At 45.7% G+C, this 24,628-nt stretch overlaps 1 protein-coding gene across 4 annotated transcripts in view; it reads left to right on the top strand.

Annotated features, from left to right (window-relative positions):
• Positions 1-24,628, top strand: part of GPD2 (glycerol-3-phosphate dehydrogenase 2) — a 150,370-nt gene that overhangs the window by 42,893 nt on the left and 82,849 nt on the right. For 3 of the 4 annotated variants that reach the window (XM_082483471.1, XM_082483469.1, XM_082483470.1), the window contains exons 7-16: positions 710-874; positions 1,657-1,801; positions 7,202-7,395; positions 9,961-10,095; positions 10,331-10,506; positions 11,698-11,829; positions 12,291-12,449; positions 14,600-14,712; positions 14,808-14,886; positions 15,006-15,104. In XM_082483471.1, coding sequence (XP_082339597.1) covers positions 710-874; positions 1,657-1,801; positions 7,202-7,395; positions 9,961-10,095; positions 10,331-10,506; positions 11,698-11,829; positions 12,291-12,449; positions 14,600-14,712; positions 14,808-14,886; positions 15,006-15,104 — 1,397 coding nt within the window. Of the gene's footprint in view, positions 1-709; positions 875-1,656; positions 1,802-7,201; positions 7,396-9,960; positions 10,096-10,330; positions 10,507-11,697; positions 11,830-12,290; positions 12,450-14,599; positions 14,713-14,807; positions 14,887-15,005; positions 15,105-18,404; positions 19,494-24,628 lie in introns of those variants that run through there. The other variant, XM_082483468.1, reaches the window with a different exon arrangement.

Raw genomic sequence — 24,628 nt, 5'->3', positions numbered from 1 at the left:
CAGTATTTCAAAGTAATTAATCATCTTCCCCTCGTGGTCCCTCCGCCTCTCTCTTGGTTTTCTTTAACGAGGGAATTTCAGTAATAAATCTTTAATGATATATGCTAAGAATCCTTCATTAATTCTTGTCTACTTATTTCTCTCTTTTTGATGCTTTTCTGTTGTATGTTGGGAAGTTAAAATGCATATACAAGAAAAAACAGTTGGGGAAAGCTGATGATTTGGCACGGTCTCTGCAAGGTTGTTTCGTGGGTGTTGAGTGTTGTGTGCTGCATCCGCGAATAGGAACTGTTGGTTAATACTGGTCGGGCTGTCAAATGGGTGCTTAGGTCCGGGTACGGAGTTACGGCACGCTCGCACGGGGAAAGGTAGAGGAAAAAGCGACGTGTGCTGTGCCAGCCGGGAGGCGGTGGAGCGCTGCCTGGCGGTTCCATAGCGCGGGGGGTGCGGGGCGTTGCGTGCCCCCGGCTGCCGCAGGTGCCCGCGTGGGGAAGGCGGCTGGGCGTGCTGCCGCCCCTACGGCAGCCGGGGGCCGCGGCGCAGCGGAGGGGATGTATCTCTAAATAATGCCCGCTAGATGCGAGCAGCCATCACGCCTATTCAATGTGACAGGGACAGATGTGACAGATCGGTTCTGACACACTTCCATACCACAAGTCTGTGGCTGGAGGTGACTGGTGTCCTTCCTCCGGTCCCGTCCCCGCTGCAGGACAGCACAACGACGCACGGATGAACCTCGCCATCGCCCTCACTGCTGCCAGGTACGGCGCTGCCACTGCCAATTACACTGAAGTGCTGCGCTTGCTCAAGACGACAGACCCGGCCAGCGGGAAGGAGCGCGTGTGCGGGGTGCGCTGCAGGGACGTCCTAACAGGTGTGTGCGCGCGCGTGTGCCTTCCCGGCGGCGCGGGGACCCGATGGCAGCCCCCTGCCCACCGTGGCCGGCCGCCCCACCGGCCAGCGGTGCGGCACCGCGAGCCCGGCCCTCTGCAGCACCCGGCTCGCGGGGCGCAAGCCACGGCTTTCTGCGGCCGGCTGCAGCGTGCCGCGGTGGAACAGAAAGCCCGGCACTTCAGGGGAGCCTACTCTCTTCGTTAAAGAAACACAGAGTAATGAAACGAGGGAGGAGCGGGGAACACCGCTGTTTGTAAATATCAATGAACCGACAAAGGAGCCATCTTCCCCCAGTGCAGCGGCATACCATTAGCGTCAATCATCTTTAACTTCTGTCAGGTTTTTCACTCAAATCCCAGTGTTTTGGCAGGGTAGACTAAGCTTTACATCCAAACCCTTCTGTCAAGCCGAGATGATATTGTAAAACGCTGCGTTCTGTACAGTAATAACCCCATTTACCGAGTCTGCGGGTTGAGACTGAAACCTCTCTTGTTTGAGAGGCAGATTTCAGCTGAACTTCTTCTACCCGGCCTACCTGCTTCTGCCGTGATAGATAAGATGGAATTTTACTGTAAAACATTTTCTTTCAAATCTAGTGTTACGTGCAGACTCTGTTAGTTTTTAAAAACCGAACAGCTGTTCTGTTCAGACAAGCACGATATACTTTACAGTAGGTTAAGTTCATAGATAGATTAATAATAGAGGGTGTCAGCGAGCAGGAAAACAAATGGTGTATGTGATTGATACTGTTTTCTTTCACAGGGCAGGAATTTGATGTCAAAGCCAAATGTGTTATCAATGCTACGGGACCCTTCACAGACTCTGTGCGCAAAATGGATGATCAGGAAGTACCAAACATCTGTCAGCCGAGCGCAGGCGTGCATATTGTCATGCCTGGTTATTACAGGTAACGGTATTCAAAGCCTAAACCATTCGTAACAATCTCTGCTGGTGTCTTTAAGAAATAAGCTTGCAGAGATGTGTTTGTGGGTTTTACGGTAGTTTTGAACGCACGATTTGATTTTTTGGGTTTGGGGGCTTTTAAAAGAGGATTTCTGGCACTGTGCCGATTAGAAGAGCGGTTTCCTATATTCAGAAAAGACTGAAGTCTTGTAGTTCTTAGTTAAAACTCACCAAGGCAGAACTCCCGCTGAGGCAGAAGAGCGTTTAGGCAGAGCACCTACAACAGGCTTGTGAAAGGCACCTTTTTTAATAATGAGTTTGAGTTGAGCGTACTGACTGCTTGTTCACCCCCCTTAAGAAAACAAGAAGCGTATAAAACCTTCCAGAGAGGTTGCCACCTTCCTACAAAAACTCTTGTCCTATTAAATATGAAACTCTGTGCAACGACGCTCTGCCACGTTACGACTCCGCTCATGGTAAATATGAATGCAGCGTGTCGGCAATATAATAAGTAGTTCAAAATAAATTCACGATTAAATTCTGAGGCTGCTGTGGACACGAGCCCGCCCAGCCGTGGTGGTTTTGGTGGAAAGGACTTGCCTCCCCCTGCTGACCTTGTCACAGAAGAGGTTCCCGTGGCGCTCTGCGGGCGCGCGCTGCAGACTCCTGCCTCTTTCCTTATTTGCTGCTGCAAAGCCAAATCCCCTTCTCCCAAGTAAGCCTTGTCAGTTGAAACTCAAATATTACCTTTGGTTTCTGAAGTCATTAGCATCCTAATGGAAATTCACATTTATAGACTTATCCCAATTCTGTTGATACAGTGCACTTACAATAATGCCTTCCATACCATCACCGCGCTCCTCTGTGAATATAAATCCAGACTTCCAGTGCACGACATGTTGTTTTTGCCGGCGCTGTCCCAATAGGACATGACCGTAGACTGCAAAATTGAGGCATTTTTGGCCTAGTGTAAAATCACTCTCTCGTTCTGTTCTTTTTTTGGTGTCTTTCCACATGAAAAATGGGAAAATGACCTGATAGCTGCTTTACAGCACCAGCAATGCGGAGAAATGGGTTGTAATCCTAGTTTCCTCGTATACTGTGAGAAGGACGTGTGTGATTGACTTTATGGCCCTACAGCAAAAACATTTAAAGTTGTAAAACTTTGGCTCGCTCTGTAAATTCAAAGGGGAAGATGGGTTGATACGCGCGAGGGCTGTAATTTATTTATTCTGTAATAACCTAATAATTTTAATTGGAAATGTAGAGAATTCTTGTTCTCCTTGTTCCCCTGTTTATGTCACCATGTGGGCATTACTTTTCTTGTAAAATAGTATCTTCCCACATACTGCCTCCGCCGTACAGCTGATTAGATAAAACTGGACTGAATTTCCTTGGAGTGGGATAGCTTAAACCAAGGAACTGTCTGCTACGTGGAAAATACTCCTGGTATTTCATCTCAGTTGTGTCAGGTCTTCTCCTGGTGCCAAGGAATACTCGCCAACAAACAAAGATTGTTATTTCACCGCGTCCACTTGCCTCGTGATAAATGTTCTATAGAATTTTGGCCCATATTCACACAAATCAACCTTTTTATCAGGTAGAGGATTTTACATATAAACATAGTAAAGATTTTGCAAAACTAATGTGAACCTAATGCATTCGTTTCCCAAGGGTTTCTTACTCATTTATGTTCTTCGTTAATAGTCCCAGTATTCCTCCTCTCATGAATTCTATTTTTAGTGCACACGCGCCTATTCTAGCAGCTGCAGTTCAGTCCCTTTCACTCCCTATTGTTTAGGTGTATTATCTGCTGAAATGAGAGAGGGCTTTGGCTACCTTCCTTCAGCTAGCTTTCCTGCCTCAAATGTCTGTGAAAGCGATGCTTTTTTCCCCTCCGTTTCTGGCAAATTTCAGGTGCTTTCCATCTTTCTTGAGTTTTCCTATCCGCTCTGCCTTCCACATCCCGGGTAAACTTGTCTGTTAAACCCCGGTCCTACTCTATGGAAAGTCACCTCTTTGTTCTTTAACTGCGTTTGTGGTGCTTTGATTGAAAGCTTCTGCAACTGGAGATCTTCCGTGCATCTGCCCTGTAAAATGCCGTGTTTAATGCCCAGGAATGAACCACTTACTGACTTCGAGCTCAAGAGTTCTGGTCTGTCCTTCAGTTAAATCCTCTTCCCGAGTTCAGTAGTCTATAGGTTCTTACATTCTATGTGTACGTTAGTCATCGGTTTTCAAGATTCTTTCCTGATTTGTCGTACGTTCGACACATATTATCCAATTTAGCTGCACTGCTTCTTGGAAAAGGAAGCTTTTTAAAAAGTAGACATGCTCCAAACACGTTTGGTTGTTTTAAGTCAACTCCTAAATATCATACTCTTGCTTTACTGTTAAGTCGTGTATCTTTGTGTTTGTTTTGCTGACACATCAATTCAGATCCATCTGTGCAAGACCATTTGCCACTATATTTCTATGTAAAGTCATCACTTTATACTTCATATTAGAGTTTACAATCCTGAACTTACCCGTTTTAGTAGTCTTTAAAGATTACTAGAGAAATCTTCCAAAGGCCGATATTGCTGTAGCTCATACTGCATTCTCACATCCATTCTGTAATCTTAAGAATTTGTGTATTGTAAAAAAACATGTTATTTGAGAAGTATTCCTGGTGTGCAGCAACATGACTCCAGAGGCATTCTGGAACTGCCAATATTTGGGTGTTAAGGTGCTTCTTTTTGTTGGGAAACACCTTATTTTACATAGGGGCAGAGTCCCCCCCCCCCCTCGCCCTGCTGGCCACGCTGCGGGGGATGCAGCCCGGGGGGCCGGGGGTCGCTGGGCTGCCGGCGCACACTGCCGGCTCATGGTGAGCTTCTCACCCACCAACAGCCCCACGTCCTTCTCCTCAGGGCGGCTCTCCAGCCTTTCTCCACCCAGCCTGGAGCTGTGTTGGGATTGCCCCCACCCACGTGCACTTGGCCATGTTGAACTTGACGAGGTTCACACGGGCCCACCTCTGCAGCCTGTCCCGGTCCCTCTGGATGGCATCCCTCCCCTCCTGCGTGTCGACCGCACCACACAGCTTGGTGTCATCGGCAAACTTGCTGAGGGTGCACTCCATCCCACTGTCCGTGTCACTGACAAAGGTGTTAAACAGCACCAGTCCCAGCACCAACCCCTGAGGCACACCGCTCGTCACTCGGACACGGAGCCATTGACCACAGCTCCGAGTGCGACCCTCCAGCCAGTTCCTTATCCACCGAGCGCTCCACCCGTCAAATCGGTGTCTCTCCAATTCGGAGACATGGATGTTGTGCGGTTCAGTGCCAATGCTTTGCACAAGTCCAGGCAGATGATGTCCATCGCTCTTCCCTTACCCACCAACGCTGTAACCCCGTTGTAGAAGGCCACCAAATTTGTCAGGCCCAGGTTGCCCTTCGTGAAGCCATCGTTTGCTGTGTAACCTAACTGAAAACACTTCAGGCCGTAGCTGTTGTGGTGGAACTTAGTTTAAGTCTTTACTTATTTCTGTTCCTTATTTTTAACGGTTTTTATGAAATCACATTAAAAAAAATCATACTTTTGAGAAAATGTCTAAAGTTTTCTGAATATTCTGATACTGTATATTAAATCTCTAGTTTCCTCTGTCTCTAAATCAATAGCTTTTTCATTTTAAAAAGTAATCATTTGTCTGACGTGATTTACCTTTCACAAATCTGTGTTGACTTCCCCTATTAAATTGTACTTCTCCAACTGTATGCTTAAGCGGTCTATAAATATCATCTAAAAAATGTTCTAATATACATGCTATATATGAAATTTTCAGCTTCTCTTCTAGCCTTTTCAGATATTGAAAACTTACCTTCAGTAATCAGTTTAGACTTCCTAAAAATGAAATATTCAGTGGTTCAGCTTGCGGCTCTCTTGAATAGGTAATTCATATCCAAGCAGGTCTTTGTCTTCCTTCAGCTTATTGTGTTAGTAGGTATTTGAGTCCATTGAATTATTCCCGACTGATGGTCCTTATTACCGCTTAAATATATACCTCCTGTCCTCCTTCCATATACTCCTATATTCTCCTTCCGTTATCAGGAATGGGTGCGGAACCTGAAGACTGCTAAACTGACTGCATGTGTTTTTAAAAGGACTTCCAGCACCTGAAATGAAAGTCGGCATCTTTCCTTTAAATAAAAACGAACAACAAAAAAAAGGCAGCTTAAATGTTTTCCTACAGAAAAGCTGTTTACTTTGAAGTGTTTATAGAAGCCTTTGTTTTCTGAAATATAAGCAGAGCTCTTTAATAAGTTATGAGGATAACTGGGTTTTGTACCTGTGGATTTTTTTTTTTTTGTTACATTATACCAGAAATCATTGATACAGAAATTAAGATTTCCTGTACGAAGATTTAAATCATTCTTTTTGTCCCACTGGCGTAAATACATGAAAAATCTCTGAATAGTAGAATCCAGTTAGTGTCTCTCTTGCCTTTTTTTTTCTCCTCAAAACACAGTTCCCCATCAGGAAAGCGAGGGCCGGGAGCTTTCGGAGTACCTTTCTTGGTCCGAACCCCTTGGGAGTCTGCGGGTGGGCGTTCCCGTTGGAGTGGCGGGCGGTTAATGAAGGCGGGCTGTAGCCTCACTGAAGTTTGCTGTTTCAGTGGACTCATAACCCTGATGATTTCAGTGCTGCTGTTCTTTTCTCTACTTCTTCCTGTTGCTAAACCTCGCCCCCTCCCGCCCCGCCTTTAGTGCCAGGGCAGGTTGTAGAAGTCATTGGCATTTTGGTTGGTTTTGCTTTTGCCCTCTGTTTAGGGCGCAGACAATCAATAACTTAGGTTAATAATATTTCATCTTTAATTTTTCTTGTTATATACTTAGATACATCCAAACAGAACTAGAGTTCTGTTCGTGCGTCTTCCATTTTAATGTGCGTTCTGTTCCAGCCTTCCCTTTCCTTTGTGACATAATATAAATGATTGTCCATTTTTTGATTAAAAGCAGTCGATCATTCCATAGTGAGCTTCAGGTACTTGCTGTTTTAAAATTTCCAAATGTTTGTATTTGAAATTCCAATGAGCAAGATTTTCCAGAGTGAATGGAGATGGGAGATGCCGTTTCTCGATTTAAGGTTGTGGTCTGCTAACTTGCTTAGGAAACCAAATTCTGGTAATATCTGAGCATCACATTCAAGGGCCTTATTCCTCAAAACTTCTGGGACTCCCGTTTAAAGTCAGGTCATGGCCACATGTGAAACTCTAGGTTTATTTTTATTATTATTTTTAAATTATTTGACCTAAGAACAAGGGTACCGTTCTGATACTTTCTCTGGGGTACAAGGTGCGCAAGAACAGAACCCTGGTGATGCCTGACCTGTTTTTAACCGTGTCCCTTCTTTATTTCAGCCCTGATAACATGGGGCTGCTTGACCCAGCCACCAGCGACGGTAGAGTGATTTTCTTCCTGCCGTGGGAGAAGATGACTATCGCAGGGACCACAGACAGCCCCACTGATGTTACTTCCCATCCGATACCAACAGAAGAAGATATAAACTTCATTTTGAATGAAGTGCGGAACTACCTTAGCGTTGATGTTGAAGGTAAACCTTTGTCAGCTCTGGGGAGGCGTTGATGTGGCTGTGGCCTTTCACTCTGAGTAAATGCTGTCTGTCCCAGGCTTTTCTGTGACTCTGATAACTATGGTTCTTGTGCATCTGGATGCTTCTAAAACTAGCGTGGCGTAAGTGTAGCAGAGCTAAAAATGATGCTTTTCCACGTGTACCTGCACTAATGGGACTGCTTAAATGAACGTCAGTTGATACCGGCGTGTTGAGTGTTCGCATCCCTCTGGTGTGACGGCGCTCGCTGCACAGCCGCTCACTCCGCCCTCTCTGGGTGGCAGAGCCAAGGATTTGCAGAACCGGGACAGTTCGGTCGTACATCAACACAAGTTCATCAAATAGTTCACCTGCCTTTCTTGAAGGAAAAGTTGTTCTGACTTTTCCCTTGTCTTTGTTTTTATTTCCATTTTTCTGGGTACTTTATTCATAGAATGTACTTTTCTTGATCTGGTAAATATTCAATAATATCAGTTTTCGGTGGGAGAGGAAAGTATAATGGGCAAAAAGGAGAATTTCTGAAAATTACTTGGTGACAGTCCCCTTCGGTAGCTGAGTTGAGAACGCATTTGCTGTCAGATGCCGGCCTGCTTTGGCTCAGTGCTGGCTTAAAAGAGGGGGGCTTCTTTCCTTCGTAGTGAGGTTTTTACCTCAAGCGAAAGCACCTGAACTTCTATATTTCTGTCATAGGAGCAGCATTAAATAAACCTGAAAAGCAATCGATCAGGAACAGTGCATCATCCTTAGATTTAGGAAAACTTACTGCCCGGCGGTTGGAAATGCTGGGTTACTTGTTTCCTGAAGTGGGTAACTGGTGGCTCTGTATTGCACAAAGTTCGGAAGAAGTCTTCGGGAAATGTACCTTCAAGTTTCACGAGCAGAGGGCGATATAAGCAGGTGTGGTAGGCCGGGGAGGCAGCTGGGAGAGTTAAGACTGGGAATAAGACAGAGATTTTGCAAGGTATTTTACAGAAGTACGTTATGAAGTGTTTAATTCTTTTGAATGAAACCTACCTAGGTGCACGCTGTTTTTCAAATATGCAATTAGCAGTGTTTATAGATTGCTTGTTATTGAATTAACAACTGTGCTGGCCGTATCAACTCACTGCAGACCTGCCTTTTTGCTGCCAGAGACAGTGCCAGGGTTATCAACTTACACAGGCTTGGATGTGTTCCAACTGTTTAATTATAGTGTCACGCATGCTGCTTTTTCTAGTTTCATTAGTTTATAAACGTAATATGGTATCTTATTTCTGTGATTAACACTTCATTTTGGCAGGTTAAACATGCTGGCAGAGCACCATTGATTTCTGAAATCTATTTTGTGTTCTTTGGGGGATATTTTGACACCCTTTTACTGATTTTCAATTATCATTTGAAAGTTGTATAAAAAAAAAAACGTTCCAAAGACTTCAGTATAAAGCAAATCAGTCAATTTTTCTATTGCAAATTTAATAAGCAACAAAACTAATTTCATTAAATTTTCTATTGTTCCCTTGTTTTACGTACTAAAAAAAGTGACTTTGGGAGGCTGAGGTGTTTTCCTACCACTGATAAGGGCTTTTGTGACTACTTGATGCTTTCAGGTCTTCTTCCTCCAAGTGTACTGAGAAGTTGGGGTTGGCTTTAGGGACGTACTTGTAACTGCACAGGAGTACAGGCGTAGCATAGGGGGAAAAAACGGTAAATGGCTATTTAGTCAGGCTTCTCGCGCAGCGGGATCACCTTTCTGGAGCAGGGATAAGGAGGAGGAAGAGAAGGCAGGGTGGGAAGAGGTGTGTGTCCGAGAGATGCTGAGCTTTGACAAGTCGGCCGAACCATTTTGGGTTGCTCTGCAGTGACAAATGCTGGTGTGGGATACAAGCTCTGGGGATGTGCTATGGCCAACCACAGCCTTGCCAGTAAATCTCCTTGTGCATATGTGTAACTGCACTGCCGATAAAGGCTCTGGGTAAAGATCACTTGTCAAGAGGAAAACTTGGAAAAATCACCTACACGCTAGAGAAAAAGCTTTGAAGTCCTAAAAGCAAATGTTACTCTCATGTGGAACAAACTTTATTTCTAAAATACAACGTAAGGACTGTCCTGTCAGCACAAGCAAACACGGAGGAGGCTTGGTGCCGGGGACTGGGTGTTTTGGCTTTGGTAGGGCTTCTTTCTTGGGTTTGGAGGGTTTTGAGCTGATAGGTGAGTTCGACAGTTGAATCTCTCTTGGTTGATCGGTTTCCAGGATCTCTCTGGTCTGTTGGATTTTTAACCAGTGTGAATAATGCACCTCTCTGTCTGTGGCTTTGTTTTGGGCTGGAGAACATTACTGATACTAATCAGGGCAGTGCTGTTTCCAGTTCTGTAGCCCAGCTTATTCCATTGCTTTGGAGAATCTTCTCCAGCTTTGTGAGTTGCTCGACTAACAAGCATGGTGTGGTGCAGTCTTTGTTCCACAGCGAGTACCTACTTGGAGGCATTGCCCCAAAGACCGCGGGAGGGATAGGAGATAAACACCCATCAGTTCCTGGCTGACTTTGCCTGACCTTTGCTTCCGGACAGTGAGAAGAGGAGACGTGTTGGCAGCGTGGAGTGGCATTCGTCCTCTGGTCACAGACCCCAACTCCAAAGACACGCAGTCGATATCCCGGAATCACGTCGTTACCATTAGCGATAGTGGCCTTGTCACGATAGCAGGTACTGAAAGTTCTCTTAAAGTGTAGCTTTGTTGGGCTTCCCCAGTGTATTTTATTCAAAACTTTTCGTGTTACAGCATAATCCTTCATGGTCCTATAACTAGATAATGATCTTTCAGCAGCAGCACGACTGGCTTGTCTAGTAAGGATAATGCAGTCTATAAAACATCTGTAGTACCTACCAACTTTATATTCCCTTTGCTTTCCCCAAATAAAAAGTAAATGTGTGGTTACAGGTGGGAAGTGGACAACCTATCGTGCCATGGCGCAGGACACCATTGATGCAGCTATTCAGGCGCATGATCTGAAGGCAGGTTCCAGTAAAACTGTTGGACTGCAGCTACAAGGGGCTGAGGAATGGAGTCCCACTCTCTACATTAGGTTGGTCCAAGACTACGGACTTGAAAGCGAGGTGAGTCATGGTTTCTGTTGATGCTCTGGTGTTTCTGTGTTGGCGGGTTTTGTTTTTTCCACTAAACCTAATACCAGCATAACTTGTACAAAGGTCTGTTGAGCCTGATAAGAGCTTATTATCTGGCCGGGGCAAAGATAGTTTTAACAAAAATAAATTCTAGTAATTCATAAAATCATAGAATGGTTTAGGTTGGAAAGGACCTTGAAGATCATCGAGTTCCAGCCCCCCTGCCATAGGCAGGGACACCTCCCACCAGCCCAGGTTGCCCACGGCCACGTCCAGCCTGGCCTTGAACACCTCCAGGGATGGGGCCTCAACAACCTCTCTGGGCAACCTGTGCCAGTGCCGCACCACCCTCACAGGGAAACACTTCTTCCCAATGTTCAATCTGAACCTGCCCTCTTCCAGTTTAAAGCCATTCCCCCTCGTCCTATCGCTACGTGCCCCAGTAAAAAGTCCTTCCCCAGCTCTCCTGTAGGGCCCCTTTAGGGACTGGAAGGCCGCAATAAGTTCTCCCCGGAGCCTTCTCTTCTCCAGGCTGAACAGCCCCAACTCTCTCAGCCTCTCCTCATAGGAGAGGTGCTCCAGCCCTCGGATCATCCTCGTGGCTCTCCTCTGGACACGCTCCAGCAGGTCCATGTCCTTCTTCTGTTGGGGACTCCAGAGCTGGAGGCAGTACTCCAGGTGGGGTCTCACAAGAGTGGAGTAGAGGGTCAGAATCCCCTCCTTTGACCTGCTGGCCGCGCTTCTTCTGATGCAGCCCAGGATACGGTTGGCCTTCTGGGCTGCGATCGGACACTGCTGGCTCATGGTGAGCTTCTCATCAATCAGCACACCCAGACTGTTCTTCTTTTCCCTTCCTCCTAATCTTGGCTATTTCCTGCTTTAAGATATTACGGCATGCTAGGGTCTGCCTGCCTTTGAGCCCAACAAAATCTGTACTTCAGTGTAGCACAAGAGTTGGATCGTCATTAGTCACAGTTTCGTTGGTACATACATAGTGGTGTCAGTGCTGGTCTAACACAGCGCTGGTCACAGTGCTGGTCACAACACAAGGAGTTTCCTCCCACACAATCAAAATGTAGTACCTCCTTTGGCTTATTTGCTACTGTTAATAAGAGAATTGACAAGAAAAATGTGTGTATATTTGATGTGGAAAGCATGTGGAATTCATTTTCAACTCCACAGGTGGCTCAGCATCTAGCGTCAACGTACGGTGACAAGGCTTTTGAGGTGGCCAAAATAGCCCAAGTTACGGGAAAGAGATGGCCAATTGTTGGAAAACGTCTTGTATCTGAATTTCCTTATATCGAAGCTGAGGTATGTGGAAAAACTACGCAATGTTCTTTGATTCTCTTCTTGGGAGAAGCAGGTTCTCGAGCAGGTCTGTCTCACTCTGCAAAACATCTCCGTAAGCCCTTTCCTTTGGTGAGGTCCCGTGGTTTTTTTTCTGTTCTTGTTTTTCCCCTTCCCCGGAGCATGCTTTGTTTTTTATGTTTATATATACTCATACGAATATATTTATAGATAATTAAATACTTACATCTAAAATATGTGTTTTATTTCATATATACATGTTTGATCCCAGATGCATTATTTATAAAATGTTCCAAGGAAAGGAGAGCTCTTCAGACCCTTTTCTTGGCGGGGTGGGAACTGGTTACAGACAGTTCATTTTGTGTAGCCAGCCCAGCAGTGCGGTTTGTGATGCTAAACACAATTTCTGACAATGCTGCTCTGCTTTCTCATCTGCATTTTTCCCCCTTCTCTTATTGTTCTAGGTTGTCTACGGTGTTAAAGAGTATGCCCGCACAGCAGTGGATATGATTTCCCGACGTACTCGCTTGGCCTTTCTGAATGTGCAGGCTGCAGAGGAAGCCCTGCCAAGAATCGTAGATATAATGGCGAAAGAACTTAACTGGAGTGAGCAGAAAAAAAAGGTACAAAGGGCCTTTTTTCATCTGAAGCCGTTTTGTTTTACTTAAGTTGTTTCCATGTTAACGATCTAAATTAGTTGAATAGAAAACTTCAGGCAATGCTTTCGCCCGGAGAGAATGATTCATTTGGTGTATTTCATTATAAAGACTTTATCAAAATAGCTGTGAAATGAGTTGGTATTGGCTGGGGGTGGAGGGGAGGGTGAAGATCTGTATCCTGTTGCTCCCCAACTTTATAAATGAAGGCAGACTTGGCATTACTTCCTATTCCTGTTCAAATATTTTGTTTACTGTCACTTTTCAATGGATCTGCCTCAAAAAAGGAGGATCTTGTAATCGGTGTCACTCCTTTTTGTCCGCTGTGTCTTTTGAAAAGTGACAATAGGGAGTTTGCACCATTCTCTGGCCTACAGTAATGTTTAAGGACGTTGTTAGCTTCCTTTGCACAAGGAGTGCCGTACCCAAACGGGACACGTGGTTTGGGACTTCTTTCACTTTGAAGCAAGCAGAACCTGGGAATGCTCCCCTAGCTCTTCCACGCCAAAGGGGATGGGAAGTTTCCCTTGGACTGTTCATGAAACCTCTTAGCCAGTTAGAAGTTTGATTAATGCTCTGGACGGAGCTCGTTTGAATCCTGCCAGCCAGAGGACCTGCTGTGACCCTAAAGCCTCCCAACAAGAATGCATGAAGAACTGTGAGCTGTGTTGCTCGTATGTTGAGCAACCTCATAGTCAGAGCTGTTTGAAGTCAGAGGTGTCTCACCCTTACCCAGTGAGGTTTGCCTGTATAATAGTTTACCATGTTAAACAAAGCTATATCAATCCTTCCTTGACAATAGATTAGAAAATGGGAAGCTTGCAAAGCAAAGAACTTGAAACCAGCGTGACGTGAGGGTTGCCTGGCCAGCCCTCGCTCCAGCAGCCCGCAGCGGGGGAGTTAGGCACCCCTTCTCACCGGAACCTGCAGGAGGGAAAATCAACAAGTACTGCATGTGCCTGTAAGACCTGCAAAGCTGTCTGTGCCTTGGGGGAGCTCACTAGTGCCAGCAAGGCAGTCTCTGCGTTCCCTGAATGGCCACCCGGGCTTCTTTTGGAAAAGTCTCCTTTTCTTTCAAAGTGGCTACCCCCCCCCCCCCCGGCGTTGCTGAGCATCTCTTCTGTAACCAGGCTTGGGCCATTTTGAAGTGCTGTGTTTCTACAGCATTCTTCCACGTGCTACATTTGAACTTGACGGAGGAGGCAAATCAATGCCTATCCAGAAGAGCATTCTTTAGTTTAGATCTTACAGTAAGAGCATTAAATAAGTCTCTGTCGGTTTGGGACTCTAGGGCTAATTTGTGTGCTTATCCTGAAGTATGTGAGAGTAGCCTGCTTTGGTTTAGTTGCTCTTCTAATACGCCGGCCCGAACAAGTCTGTGCTAGATGAAGTGGCTTATATGTACGTGCCTAGGAATCTTTTACTGCTACTGCGGCCGTTCCTTCGCATGCTTACTCTTGTTTGTTAAGTGCGGTGCGGGCTGTTTGCTATGGGTGCCCCTGCGGCAGGCGCTCGTGTCGCTCTTCGAACCGTGTTTGGTGCACCCGTCGCTGTAGGAAGAGCTCTGGTGCACAGCACTGTATGTATGTCAGGCGTTTATCAGTGATTAAAAAACTGGCTGTGGAGGACCTTGCGCTGAGCTTTCAGGTGATAAATTAAGAAAACTAGTTTAAAACATGAAGAACCTGCCTGCTGCTGGGCCTCTTGGTTTCTTTGCTGATTTTAGACAGTTAGGTGCAACGCTGCACTGAGACAGCAGCGGTGAGTGAGATGGCATTTGGTGGGCCTGACCTGCACATGCAGTTCTTCGTGAAATCGGTCGGTGTACCGCGTGTGACTGACGGCCTGGTATGGTCCTAAAAGCATTTACGCAGTAATAAAAAGTTTTCACTGGACTTGATATCTCTTTGCAAGACTTAAAAGTGCCTAAGCTTAACTCTTAACTTATTTTTTAAATACTTCTCAGCTACCGTCTGCTTAATTTTTGGACCTTAGGTAAATTCTAGTTAAGTGGAAGAAACTGATAAATACTACATGAAAAATAATTGTGTAAGACCTTGCTATCCGTGTAAGACCTTGCTATCTCTCAAGAATACAGTTTTTCTTTTTTGTTGTAGGAAGAATTTGAAGCTGCTAAAAAATTCCTCTATTATGAAATGGGCTACAAAGTAAAATCAGATCAATTAGCAGACAGCTCTGAAATCAGCCTAGTGCCTTCAGATATTGAAAGGTAAGTAAAGTAAGAGAGTTCCCTGTGCTGCTGGGAATTAACACCTGTCATTCTTCTGAGTGCAGTTTTTCCCACTGATAATCCTTATCTTGCAGGTACAAGAAGCGATTCCACATGTTTGACAAGGACAAGAAAGGGTTTATTACTATACTGGATGTGCAGCGTGTCTTGGAGGTAATGTTTCCTTGTGTTCTTTTAGTTTCCTTTTTAAGCCTCTTATCTGAATTTCAGTGTGGCATAACAGTGCTGAACAATCCAGCTGACATACTTCTGTGCTTTTTTCTTTTGCCTAGAGCATCAGCGTGCAAATTGCTGAAAATACACTTCACGATATTCTAAATGAAGTGGATCTGAACAAAAACGGACAGGTTGAGCTCAATGAGTTTTTGCAGGTAAGTGTTTCTTTGTTGCAAGAGAAGCCGTAACTTTCCTGCACAAAGGCACAGGTATTGCATTTTCTTCCCTCTTTGCTGAGGGCTGGTTGGAGACTGGGCGAGTGTTGAATTACACAGTTGTCCGTGGAAGGTATATGGCACAGTTGTGCACACTGACGTTTATCTGGGTCTGTTAAGCGATTAGTAGTTTCTAAACTATTTTGAATATTTTAAAGAAGGAGCTTGTGGTTAAAGCACATCCGGTCCATATAATCCCATTTTAACTCCCGGATTGGCTAACGTTATCTCAGTTTGTTTGAAAGACGCTACGTTGGCAACCCATCTATCTGCTTTTTGCGGGGCTTTAAAATAAAATTAAGGGTGCCACTGAAACGTTCGTTTGCCCAGCTCCTCTCGCGTATGCGCTTTGCCAGCCAGCTTTGTTTCTGTAGAGTCATTCTTGGTGTGGTATTTCAAGTGACTGCCATGTCTTTCCTGCATGGTGGCAATGATGAATGCCGAACATGAGATAAATTAATGCTGGGGATTTTGGTCAATGTCAGCCCTTTCTTCACTGTGTCAAGTTAAACAAACAAGATCAAGGCAAAGGAAATGGTAATTGTCTCTCTCGAGATGAGCTGTAGATAAGAGCAGCATTGTTGAATCTAAATGCAGAAAATTTTCACAGGTTGTGTCCAGCATTGAAAAAAGGACTATTTATTTGCCTAAAATGCAGCAATTTAGCTGGGTAATGGAAACGCACTTGAGAGAAGGGGGGAGAAACTGTGTTAAACTATCGTTTGGTTAGTTTGGATACATTGTGGTTAAGAACTTGAAACAACTAGTAATTATGTCTTCTGTGGATTTTTTTTTGGTGGCTTTCTGGGTTTTTTGCTTTACTGTGCTGAACAGCCTCATTAGGGGTGTCCTGCCCTAAGTCAGAGTATCTGGAAAATATAAAAGGCGAGTCACTGTTTCGGTATAGTTTCACAGTTGCTTTGGTAAAACTGCGTAACTCTGTGGCTCCTGGCTTCTCCTGTACTTTCCACACGGCAATTTAAATATTTCCCAGCAGTGATTGGCACTGCGGTGATGCCGGCTCGTGCCTGTGCGCCTCCCTGCTGGCGAGGCAGAGAGCAGCACACGGGGAGCTGCTGCGGAGCCGAGCGCTCGGTAGGAAGCGGGGGGATAAAATTAACAGGAGGTTGCCGTGGAAGGAACAAAATACATTAAGTGTTTGTTTAATTTTTTTTAATGGATCTGTTAAGCCAGTTCCTAATACTTTTGTGTTTGCTTTCTGAAAACTTTCAAGTAATTGCATTTTACCGCAGAATGCTTGTGGAAAGCCGTGTGCAAATATTTGGGGACGTTTATATTAGGCTATAGGAACAGGTTGTACCAGGGTGGCTGCGTAGCTCTCCAGGTGGGCGCAGAGCAATGCCAACGGCAGTTGGCCAATGTAACTCAAATAATGGTCTCGTGAGAACCGGTCCCGGCAGACACCGATGCTTCCAGGTGTTTCACAAAGAGAGAGAGGACTGCGTCGGTCAGCGTTTCGTACAAACAGGTCGCTCCGGCGCGGCAGGAAGGCAGAGCTGTGACGGTGCTTAGGTGCACGCGGAGCTGTCTTAGGGCAGCGACTGTTTTTCCGAAGACTTGCATGCAGAAGCCTAGTGCCGCTGTCATTTATGCTTAAGAAAGGAGGGGGACCTTGGGAACTAGTTTTGGTATGTAAAGGCAAAAAACCCCACATGTTAAATCAGGAGGAAGCTTTTTTCCCCAACAGCAGATTTCCTTTGGGGTCCTGACAGACCCACGTACCAGAAACTCCTGTTTTCGAGGTGGTGCCGGAGGATCAGCCGTTGGTTTTGTGATCACTTCCCCAGAGCGTGCAGTATAGTCGGACCAGACGGACACAAGACTGGTGGAGTGTGTCATCACGCAGGGCGAATGGGTGTGAGGGCAATGCCTCTCCTCGTAGGGCCTCCCTGTCCGTGCCTAGGCATCGCTCTGGAAGTGGGGCGGGAGAACGCCAAGGCCAAGCGATGGTGGACTGCCCTTGCTGGCTGTAGCTGCTGCTCTTACTGCTGCTGGTCCTCTCCTTCCCAGCTCCATCGCCTGCCTTGCCTCGGGGCTGCACACGGTAATCAAAATGCCTTCAAATGCCGAGGGGGTTTCCAGCCTCGGCTGGGTCCGTAAAGCACGGGGTCGCCTTCTGTCCCTTCCCCTCCCGGGTGCCCCTTCCAGCGTTGGCAGGGCTGATCCCACGTTTGCATAGGTCCAGCCGCAGGTATAATTAATGGATTTTCCTATAGAGGAGAAGGAATCTGAAGGATTCTTAGCGCTCAATGGGAGTAAGAAATTGCATTTTGTAAGTGCCGATTGCTTTCCATCGTAGTCTTTGACAAGCTGACTGCATGTAATTTCAAGTCTAATGCTCACTTTATCCGTGGGATAAAAAAGAATTAACTAAAATCTTAGCACTAGTGTGTGTTCGTTAAGATAGAGCTGAGTCCAGTTTCAAGGACTTAAAGGCAAATTAGTTTTAAAAGTCTATAAAGGAATTTGGATTTGAAAGAGTTGTGGAAGTCAAGTACGCTAACTCTACGAAGAAGGGCGTATGAATGAAAAAGGGTATGGTCAGGGGTCAGTGGTAGATCAGGAATGGTGTTCTTCTATTAGTTACATCTTTCGCATATTAAAAGAAAAAAAAAAAGCACTCGTGAAATAGATGGGTTCTCCTACATTCTTAAATGTCACTGAAAAAACCGTGGTATTGATGGTTGCCCGCACTGTTACTTCCGAACGGATTGTGTTTGGTACTTCTGCTCCTGCTGCCACCCATGCCTTGCCCAAACCTGCACTGGTACTTCTGGAAAATGTAAATGAGCTTTGGGGCTGTGGGTCTTTAAAACCATACAGCGGTTTGGCTTTATATATGGAAAAATCAGTTCTGTATATTCATTAATTACGGTGTCTGGGAGCCAGTACCAAGTGTTAACTCGGCCGTTCAGACTGGAACTGTGTGGGTGCGCACCGCCGGCAGCCCAGGGGCAGGACAGCCAGCCGTGGCCCTGCGCATCTCCCGCACCGGAGGTGGCAGCCACGGGTGGCAGGCTCCGTGCCGCTGTCCCGTGCCCCCTAAGCCCTACTGGTGGAGCGCTGGCGTGGTGCCTGCTCGGGGACAGTATGGGTTGCCGTTACCCTGCTGTCCCTCGGGCTGCTCGCTGAGGTCTTGCGGTGAGGGGCTGCAGCGTCTACCTTTGTTCTTTGTCTTGCAAACGAGTTAAGAGGATGCTCTCCCTCTTGTGTTCGAAGCTCATGAGTGCCATTCAGAAGGGCCACGTGTCTGGAAGCCGGCTGGCGGTGCTCATGAAGACTGCCGAGGAGAACCTGCGCCAGAGGGTGGTGATTTCGGTGGACCGGAGCGGTGGGGGACTGTGAGTTGAAGCACAACGTCCGCTCGCAGCCGCAGCGAACGGGGACGCCTCGCTGCGCCTCTCTGCTGAAAAACATTCCAGTGCTTCTGATTGTCCTTGCTCGTTTGAGATGACCAGTGTGTGTCCATCCGTGTAGCTCTTACAAAAATACGTTGGTGCGTTTGTTTTCACTATTAACGGTTTTCTGTACAGCTCTTAATACTCCAGTGCGTGGCCTTTTGGGTTGGGTATTCTGTAGACACAGGGGTTAATTAACAAGAGTCCAGGGATACAGTCTAGAAAGATTTGGGTGCGCACCCAGCCGCGTGTGCACATACTGCCACCTTCGTTAACTTTTATATCACCTTTACCTTCAAAGGAAACGACGCGCAGAAGGCGAATCGGCCTTTGCATGCGTGGCACTGAGCTTTGCAAATAGGCGTTTGGTACGTAAAAGCCGCCGATGTGCCCTCCGCAGCAGAGAGGGGGAAAGGCGCCGTTCTGGTTGGGGATGGTGGCACAAACGGAGCAGAAGTGACGCCCCCGGAGGCGGTGGTTACGGCCAAGGGCTGCCCTGAGCCTTCCCTCGGTGGCTGGGTTTGCTCTTCCGAGTGCTCCGTTATTTCAGCGGTGCCAACGCTTGGCCAGGCAAAAATATCGGCAGTATGAAGCTGGAAAACTGCAGGACATCTAGATTAATCACCCAAGCTAATAATTTAGTTAAAAGCTTGGGGACAGCTTTCCTTTCTCCCATATTAATAAAAATAAAGCTCCTTTAGTAAACAGCATTGTCTAGCAGGTGGGGGGTTATGCTGTGGAGCGCTTCATACTGTTTCCAGTTTTGGACAAACGCTGATGATATGCAGAATATGGCAGTTTTTGATAGCACAGGTCTTAATTGTTTATTTGAAAATCCGTAAATACAAAGTGAAACAATGAAATTCGGTCTGCATTCCACTGACTTTTATAGAAAAGTGAAAGGGCTATTTTTCAGCAGATTAACGGGGAAAAAAAAAAGGGGAGGGGGGGGGGAGAAGGACCACTCACTTGAGCTGTTTTCAACGACGTTGTGTCTGGCTGTTTGCCTTTCTGCTCTTCGATTGCCTCGCTTCAGGATCAGACGGGAGATTTCTGCCTAATGTAGAACAAGGAAGGGAAAAACATAAGAACGGTTTATTGATGAATTTGTCATTCTGTTATATTCTTTGAGTATAAATACCAATTTACAACTCAAAACAAGCTTCAGTCCAAGGTGTCAGAATTTCTACTTGTGTAAAATCTGATGTATTTTAACTGCTGTCACCACTTTCGCTAATGGAAAACAACAGTACAGTAATGAACGGGAAAGATTACTTTCGTAGTTTAAAAGGGAAAATGATTACATACACAAAACAGATGCTGAGGAGTGTTAGTATGTAGCATAGCAAGTACAGGTGTTGTGTTTGGCTGGAGAGGCACAGTCCTTTAAAAAAATAAAAATTCAGGTGTCTACAAATAATAGTAGATACAAAAAAAGGAGGGGGGGGGCAAGTCTCATTTAAAATTCAGTGAATTGTTATATTTCCTTCAGTCCAAACAGTTGGTAAAATCCAGAGGGAAGGAGGCGGTGTGGGGAAAAATGCCTTTCAGATGGTTTTTGCATGTTAATTTATTTTTTTTGACTCTGCCTTGTACCAAAATGCAGATTTTGTTTAGGGGTTATGGCTTTTTTCCTCCAAGCACTGTGCTGGCGAGGCACGGTCTGCGCGAGCGGGGAGTTGGCACATTTGACAATGTCAGAATTTTTATAGGAACAAAGGGGTTTGTTTCTGAGGTCCTGTAAAGTTTTCGTTTTGAAATATGTTCCAGTATATTCAGGTAACTTATGGAAATGTTTGGCACAGCTTTGTATTTCCAACCCCCTTTTCAAATAAGAGCACAATAAACAGATTTTCTGTCTAATGCCGAAACGGGGGGAAATGAATGAGCAACACACGGGTTATTTTGGTTCAGTGAGCAAGGTAAGGAGGGAAGGGGGTTAGGATTCTACTGTTAACAATAATTAAAAAAAAAATATTAAAAGTACTGAGACCTTTTCCAGGCCACGTAACGAAAAATATTTACAATATTTAACATCTTTTGTACGGTTTAAATAAAAATTCTCCCCCACTCCTCTATCAATGGCACTGTTAAGAATTAATAATATAAGTTTACCTGTAAAGCCAGGATTTTCTGCTTTGTACCCAAAGTGTACTCTTTGTTCTCTTGTTTCGGTAATGCTGCATACAGAACGTGACTTTGGGATTTTCTTGGCTGTATGTGTGTCCTCCGATATGAATTTGCTTTGCATCTTTGGCACTTTACTGTCATGCTTCTCTGCTCTCCTGCGTGGCGCAGCGAGCTCTTGTACAACTGCCGCGCGTAACCGGAGAAGATTGCATGTGTTACTTAAAACAGCTAAATCTGTACATGGAAAAAATCGAGGAGTATTTATTTGTCACCTCACATTTGTTTTCATGAATGGTGGCTTTGGGGTTTGTTTGTTTGTTTTTTTTTTCATGTGAATGTACTGTGGAAAGAGTTGTAAAATGTCCCTGTCTTGCATCGTTCGGATCTAGGTGGAAAAACAGTAATGGGATTTTATTTTCTCTTTCTTTTTTTCTTTTTTCTTTTCTTTTGTTTTGAGGTGGGGGTTGGATTTCTGGAGGGGGGGGGTGTTATTTTGTGTTTGACATGAACTGCACGCCCGGGGAGGGGGCGGGCGCCTGCACGTGCAGTGTGTTTCTATAGATGTGTGTGTAAAACCCGTGTGTGTATACGTACACACGCATCTCCGCGCCGCGTGTTTGACACGGGGCACTCGGGTGTTTTGTTCGGCTCCTGCTCTAGACTCAACTGTTAAATACTGTGTTTGAGGCTGGGTTGTCACTTTTATAACTGTCCTGGTGTTTTACTGCCATTATTTATTACTTTTGATATACAGAATGAGCCGCATGCATTTATAGAGCAATAAGAGGGTGTATTTAATGTGCCTTGTTTTTAACTGAGTAAGGACTGAAAGCATGAATCAATAAAACTGATTAAAAACGGTCCCTGCACTGGCAGTTTGTTATGGCAGCTACAAAAATAACTTTGATTAGCCTCGGAAAAGTTTATTTTTAAAGGAAAACTGTTCAGATAGGTGCTTCTTGGTAAACATGGCGTAACGTTGTCCATGCTTTCCCCTTTTAGCTCGGAATTTAGCACTCCATAGTTTAGAAGTGAAAATTAGGAGTTAATACGGCGCTTAGCATTCTGGGGCCGTAGGAGCTGTGTGCGCCGGGCGATGACACGCGGGGTGAGGCGTTCTGCTCCGCCATCTCAGGCTAAAATTACAGCCAGGCAATTGGCCTGGATTTTGGGGGGGGGAAATGCCAGGCGCCAGCGTTCCTTTGCACACTGATGAATTTTATCCTAACTAAAATCAATAGAAATGAACGGAAGGGGTTTCATAATCCATTTTGATCATTTTACATGTCAAGTTAGCGCAGGCTTGCCATGTGTTGATAAATGTTCCGACGGAAAAAATGCTATATATTTTCATTGTCGGTAAATCAGTAAAGCTGTTATCAGTTTTAACGCAATTTTTATAATCTCCATATTATTTTATAGGTTTTAATTTACACTTGTAATAGGGATATTCCACAACGGCGATGTAGCTGTACTGAGCACAGGGGTTGTGTACGTGCGGCCGGAGTAGCTCCCCTCCGCCTGGCCCCACGGGAATAAACAGGACCGGTACCTCCAGAGTACAATTACAGAGATTATGCATTTTATCTGAGCTGCAATGTGTAAGTAATATGTCAGAAAACGTTTGCTACGATCATCTTTGTCCCAAATGTTTTGCAGCGCTAAGACTGCCTTGGGTCGTGGTCCCGAATTTGCTCCTCGAGGCAGAGCTGAGTCGCGCAGGAGTTTCTGCGGAGCGGTGGTTTGGGGCTGGGTCCCCTCGCTTTGCGCCGTTCCGCCACTGAATGCTCAAAAATTCAGATTTATTGCGACTTACGTTCTCTTGTGCTCCGCAGCCTGGTTTAGAAACACGATACGGAATATCATAGCACCATTAATATTTAAGCGTTGATGCCTGAGCTGGGTGTTTCCCGTGTCAGCTAGCAACTGATTGCATCTGGTGAGGGGAGAAAGCCGTCTTCGGCGGGGATGAATCTTCGCTGCTGAGTACGGGCGGTCTCCCCTGGCTGAGGAAGAGGGGGGTTCGGAGTGGGAGCTGTGCTCAGCCTCAAGGTTTTAGTCCTCGTTCCCCTGTTTAAGCGGCACCCCCCCAATTTCGGCGTGCCTGTGCCCTGCCTTCGGGATCGATACTCCCTTCCCGCGGAAGACGCCGCTGAGGCAGGCGTGTGCCGGGATAATCTCGCCTCTTCTTATTTTGCAAATAAAGGCAGAGATTAAATTTTGCTCCCCTGAGCAAGTCGTTAGCTCGCTCGGTTTTTTCACAGGAGTGCGCTGCAAGGGTTGTCACGTATGTTAGATTATGCAGTGGGATATGAGCGGGGGGGCCGGTTTCTGCACAGTTTGGGGAAGTTTTAGCTGTGGATTTAACTGACGTTGATCCCCAGCGAATGCCGGCCTCGGCCACCGCGCTTTGGCTGCCTCCTCCGAGCCGTGGCAGCCCGAGACCGTTCGGTGCCGCTCGGCAGGTTGGGACCGTGCTAGATCTTGGCAGGATTTGGCGGGTGAAGCTGTTTTCACCCCGGGATGCTCCGAGCCGCGCCGGGTGCTGCCCTGGCCCCACGGATGCCCGCAGTGGGCAGGGCTGGCGCTGGACGCCCGTCGCTGGTCCTCCTCCGCCGGCTTTGTTTAACTCCACACGGCAAACTTGGTCCTGTCTTGCCAAGATACCATAATCTGTTTGTCCAACTGATGTAAACGTAATTAGGTTGATGGGTAAAGCCGAGACGAGGGGATGGGAGTTGGGTCGGTGTCACCCGCCCGGAGGGTCCCTCGCCGAGGCAGCCTGCCTCCCGCCCTCCCCCGAACAAACACCGCCCTCCCTGCCTTCCCTGCCTCCAGTTCTCTCCCTTTGGAATTGTTGCTCCGTTTATTATACTGAAGCGCACAGATTCTTTTTTTTTTATTATTATTATTTTTGCATATCTACAATTAACTGATTTGCAATTCATTTCTATGCAAGCTGAGTTTTTCCTGTCCAAGTCAAGAAGCTGTAAATCTCAGATCTATTGAACTGACAGTGAAATATATTTCATTTTTCCCCATGAATCATTTGCCATCCTTATTGCAGAAAAATGGCAAAATTATGGTGTACCATGTTTTCATAAATTACTGCTTTTCTCTCCTCCCCCCCCCCCCCCCCCAATTTGTTCCGTAATTCGCTTGGGAGGAACGTGAGTGTGGGAACCCGGAGTGGCTTTGGTGAACAGGGTTTGTTTCTCCCCAAATTGTCTGAAAATCTGCCTAATCTCTCTTAAATTGTTCGTAGAACTAGAACAACTAACACATCTTTTGTATGAATCAAAAATTGCTAATTGCTGCTCGGGTTATTTTGGCTCAGTGTTGTTACGAGATGAGCCGGTTGCGTTGTTGTTGTACCGGGGAAAGGAGGAAGCAGTAAGTAGCTCTACTTTCACTATTTTTTTTCCAAAGAGCAAACCGCAGTTCCTTCAGATTTCTTTGCTCTTGTATCAGAAGCTTGTACACTGCAAAAAGCCACGTATTTTTCTGGGGTCGGGAATGTAAAGAATTCCTTATCTACAGACCTATAGCTTGCAAAACAATCTTTTAAAATCTTGGCAAGAATATTTATTTTGAAATTCTTGAAAAAATGTGCATTTATTACACTTCAGGTTTAGCTAGGTAGCTGATTTTGATTAGTGACCTCAGTAGCTTATTGCATCTGGCAAAGAAGCTGTTTTATCTGCCATACAGTCTTAAAGTCAGGTTCGTTGTGATTTAACAAAAATATAAAAGTGTTCATCGTGGTAAGCTGTTAAATTGTTTTCAAAATTGGCCATTTTTTAAATGGAGCTTATCCAGCTATGTCAGTACTTCAGGTTGCACTGAACCATTAAATAAAAACCTGAGACAAAATGCCTTTGAAAAGGGTTAATTAGTTTTAATATTGATTTATTC

This window comes from Vanellus vanellus, assembly GCF_965231255.1.
Source record: "Vanellus vanellus genome assembly, chromosome: 5".
Lineage (NCBI taxonomy): Eukaryota > Metazoa > Chordata > Aves > Charadriiformes > Charadriidae > Vanellus > Vanellus vanellus.
The sequence above is the reverse complement of the archived record's forward strand: the minus strand, read 5'-3'. Positions and strand labels throughout refer to the sequence as shown.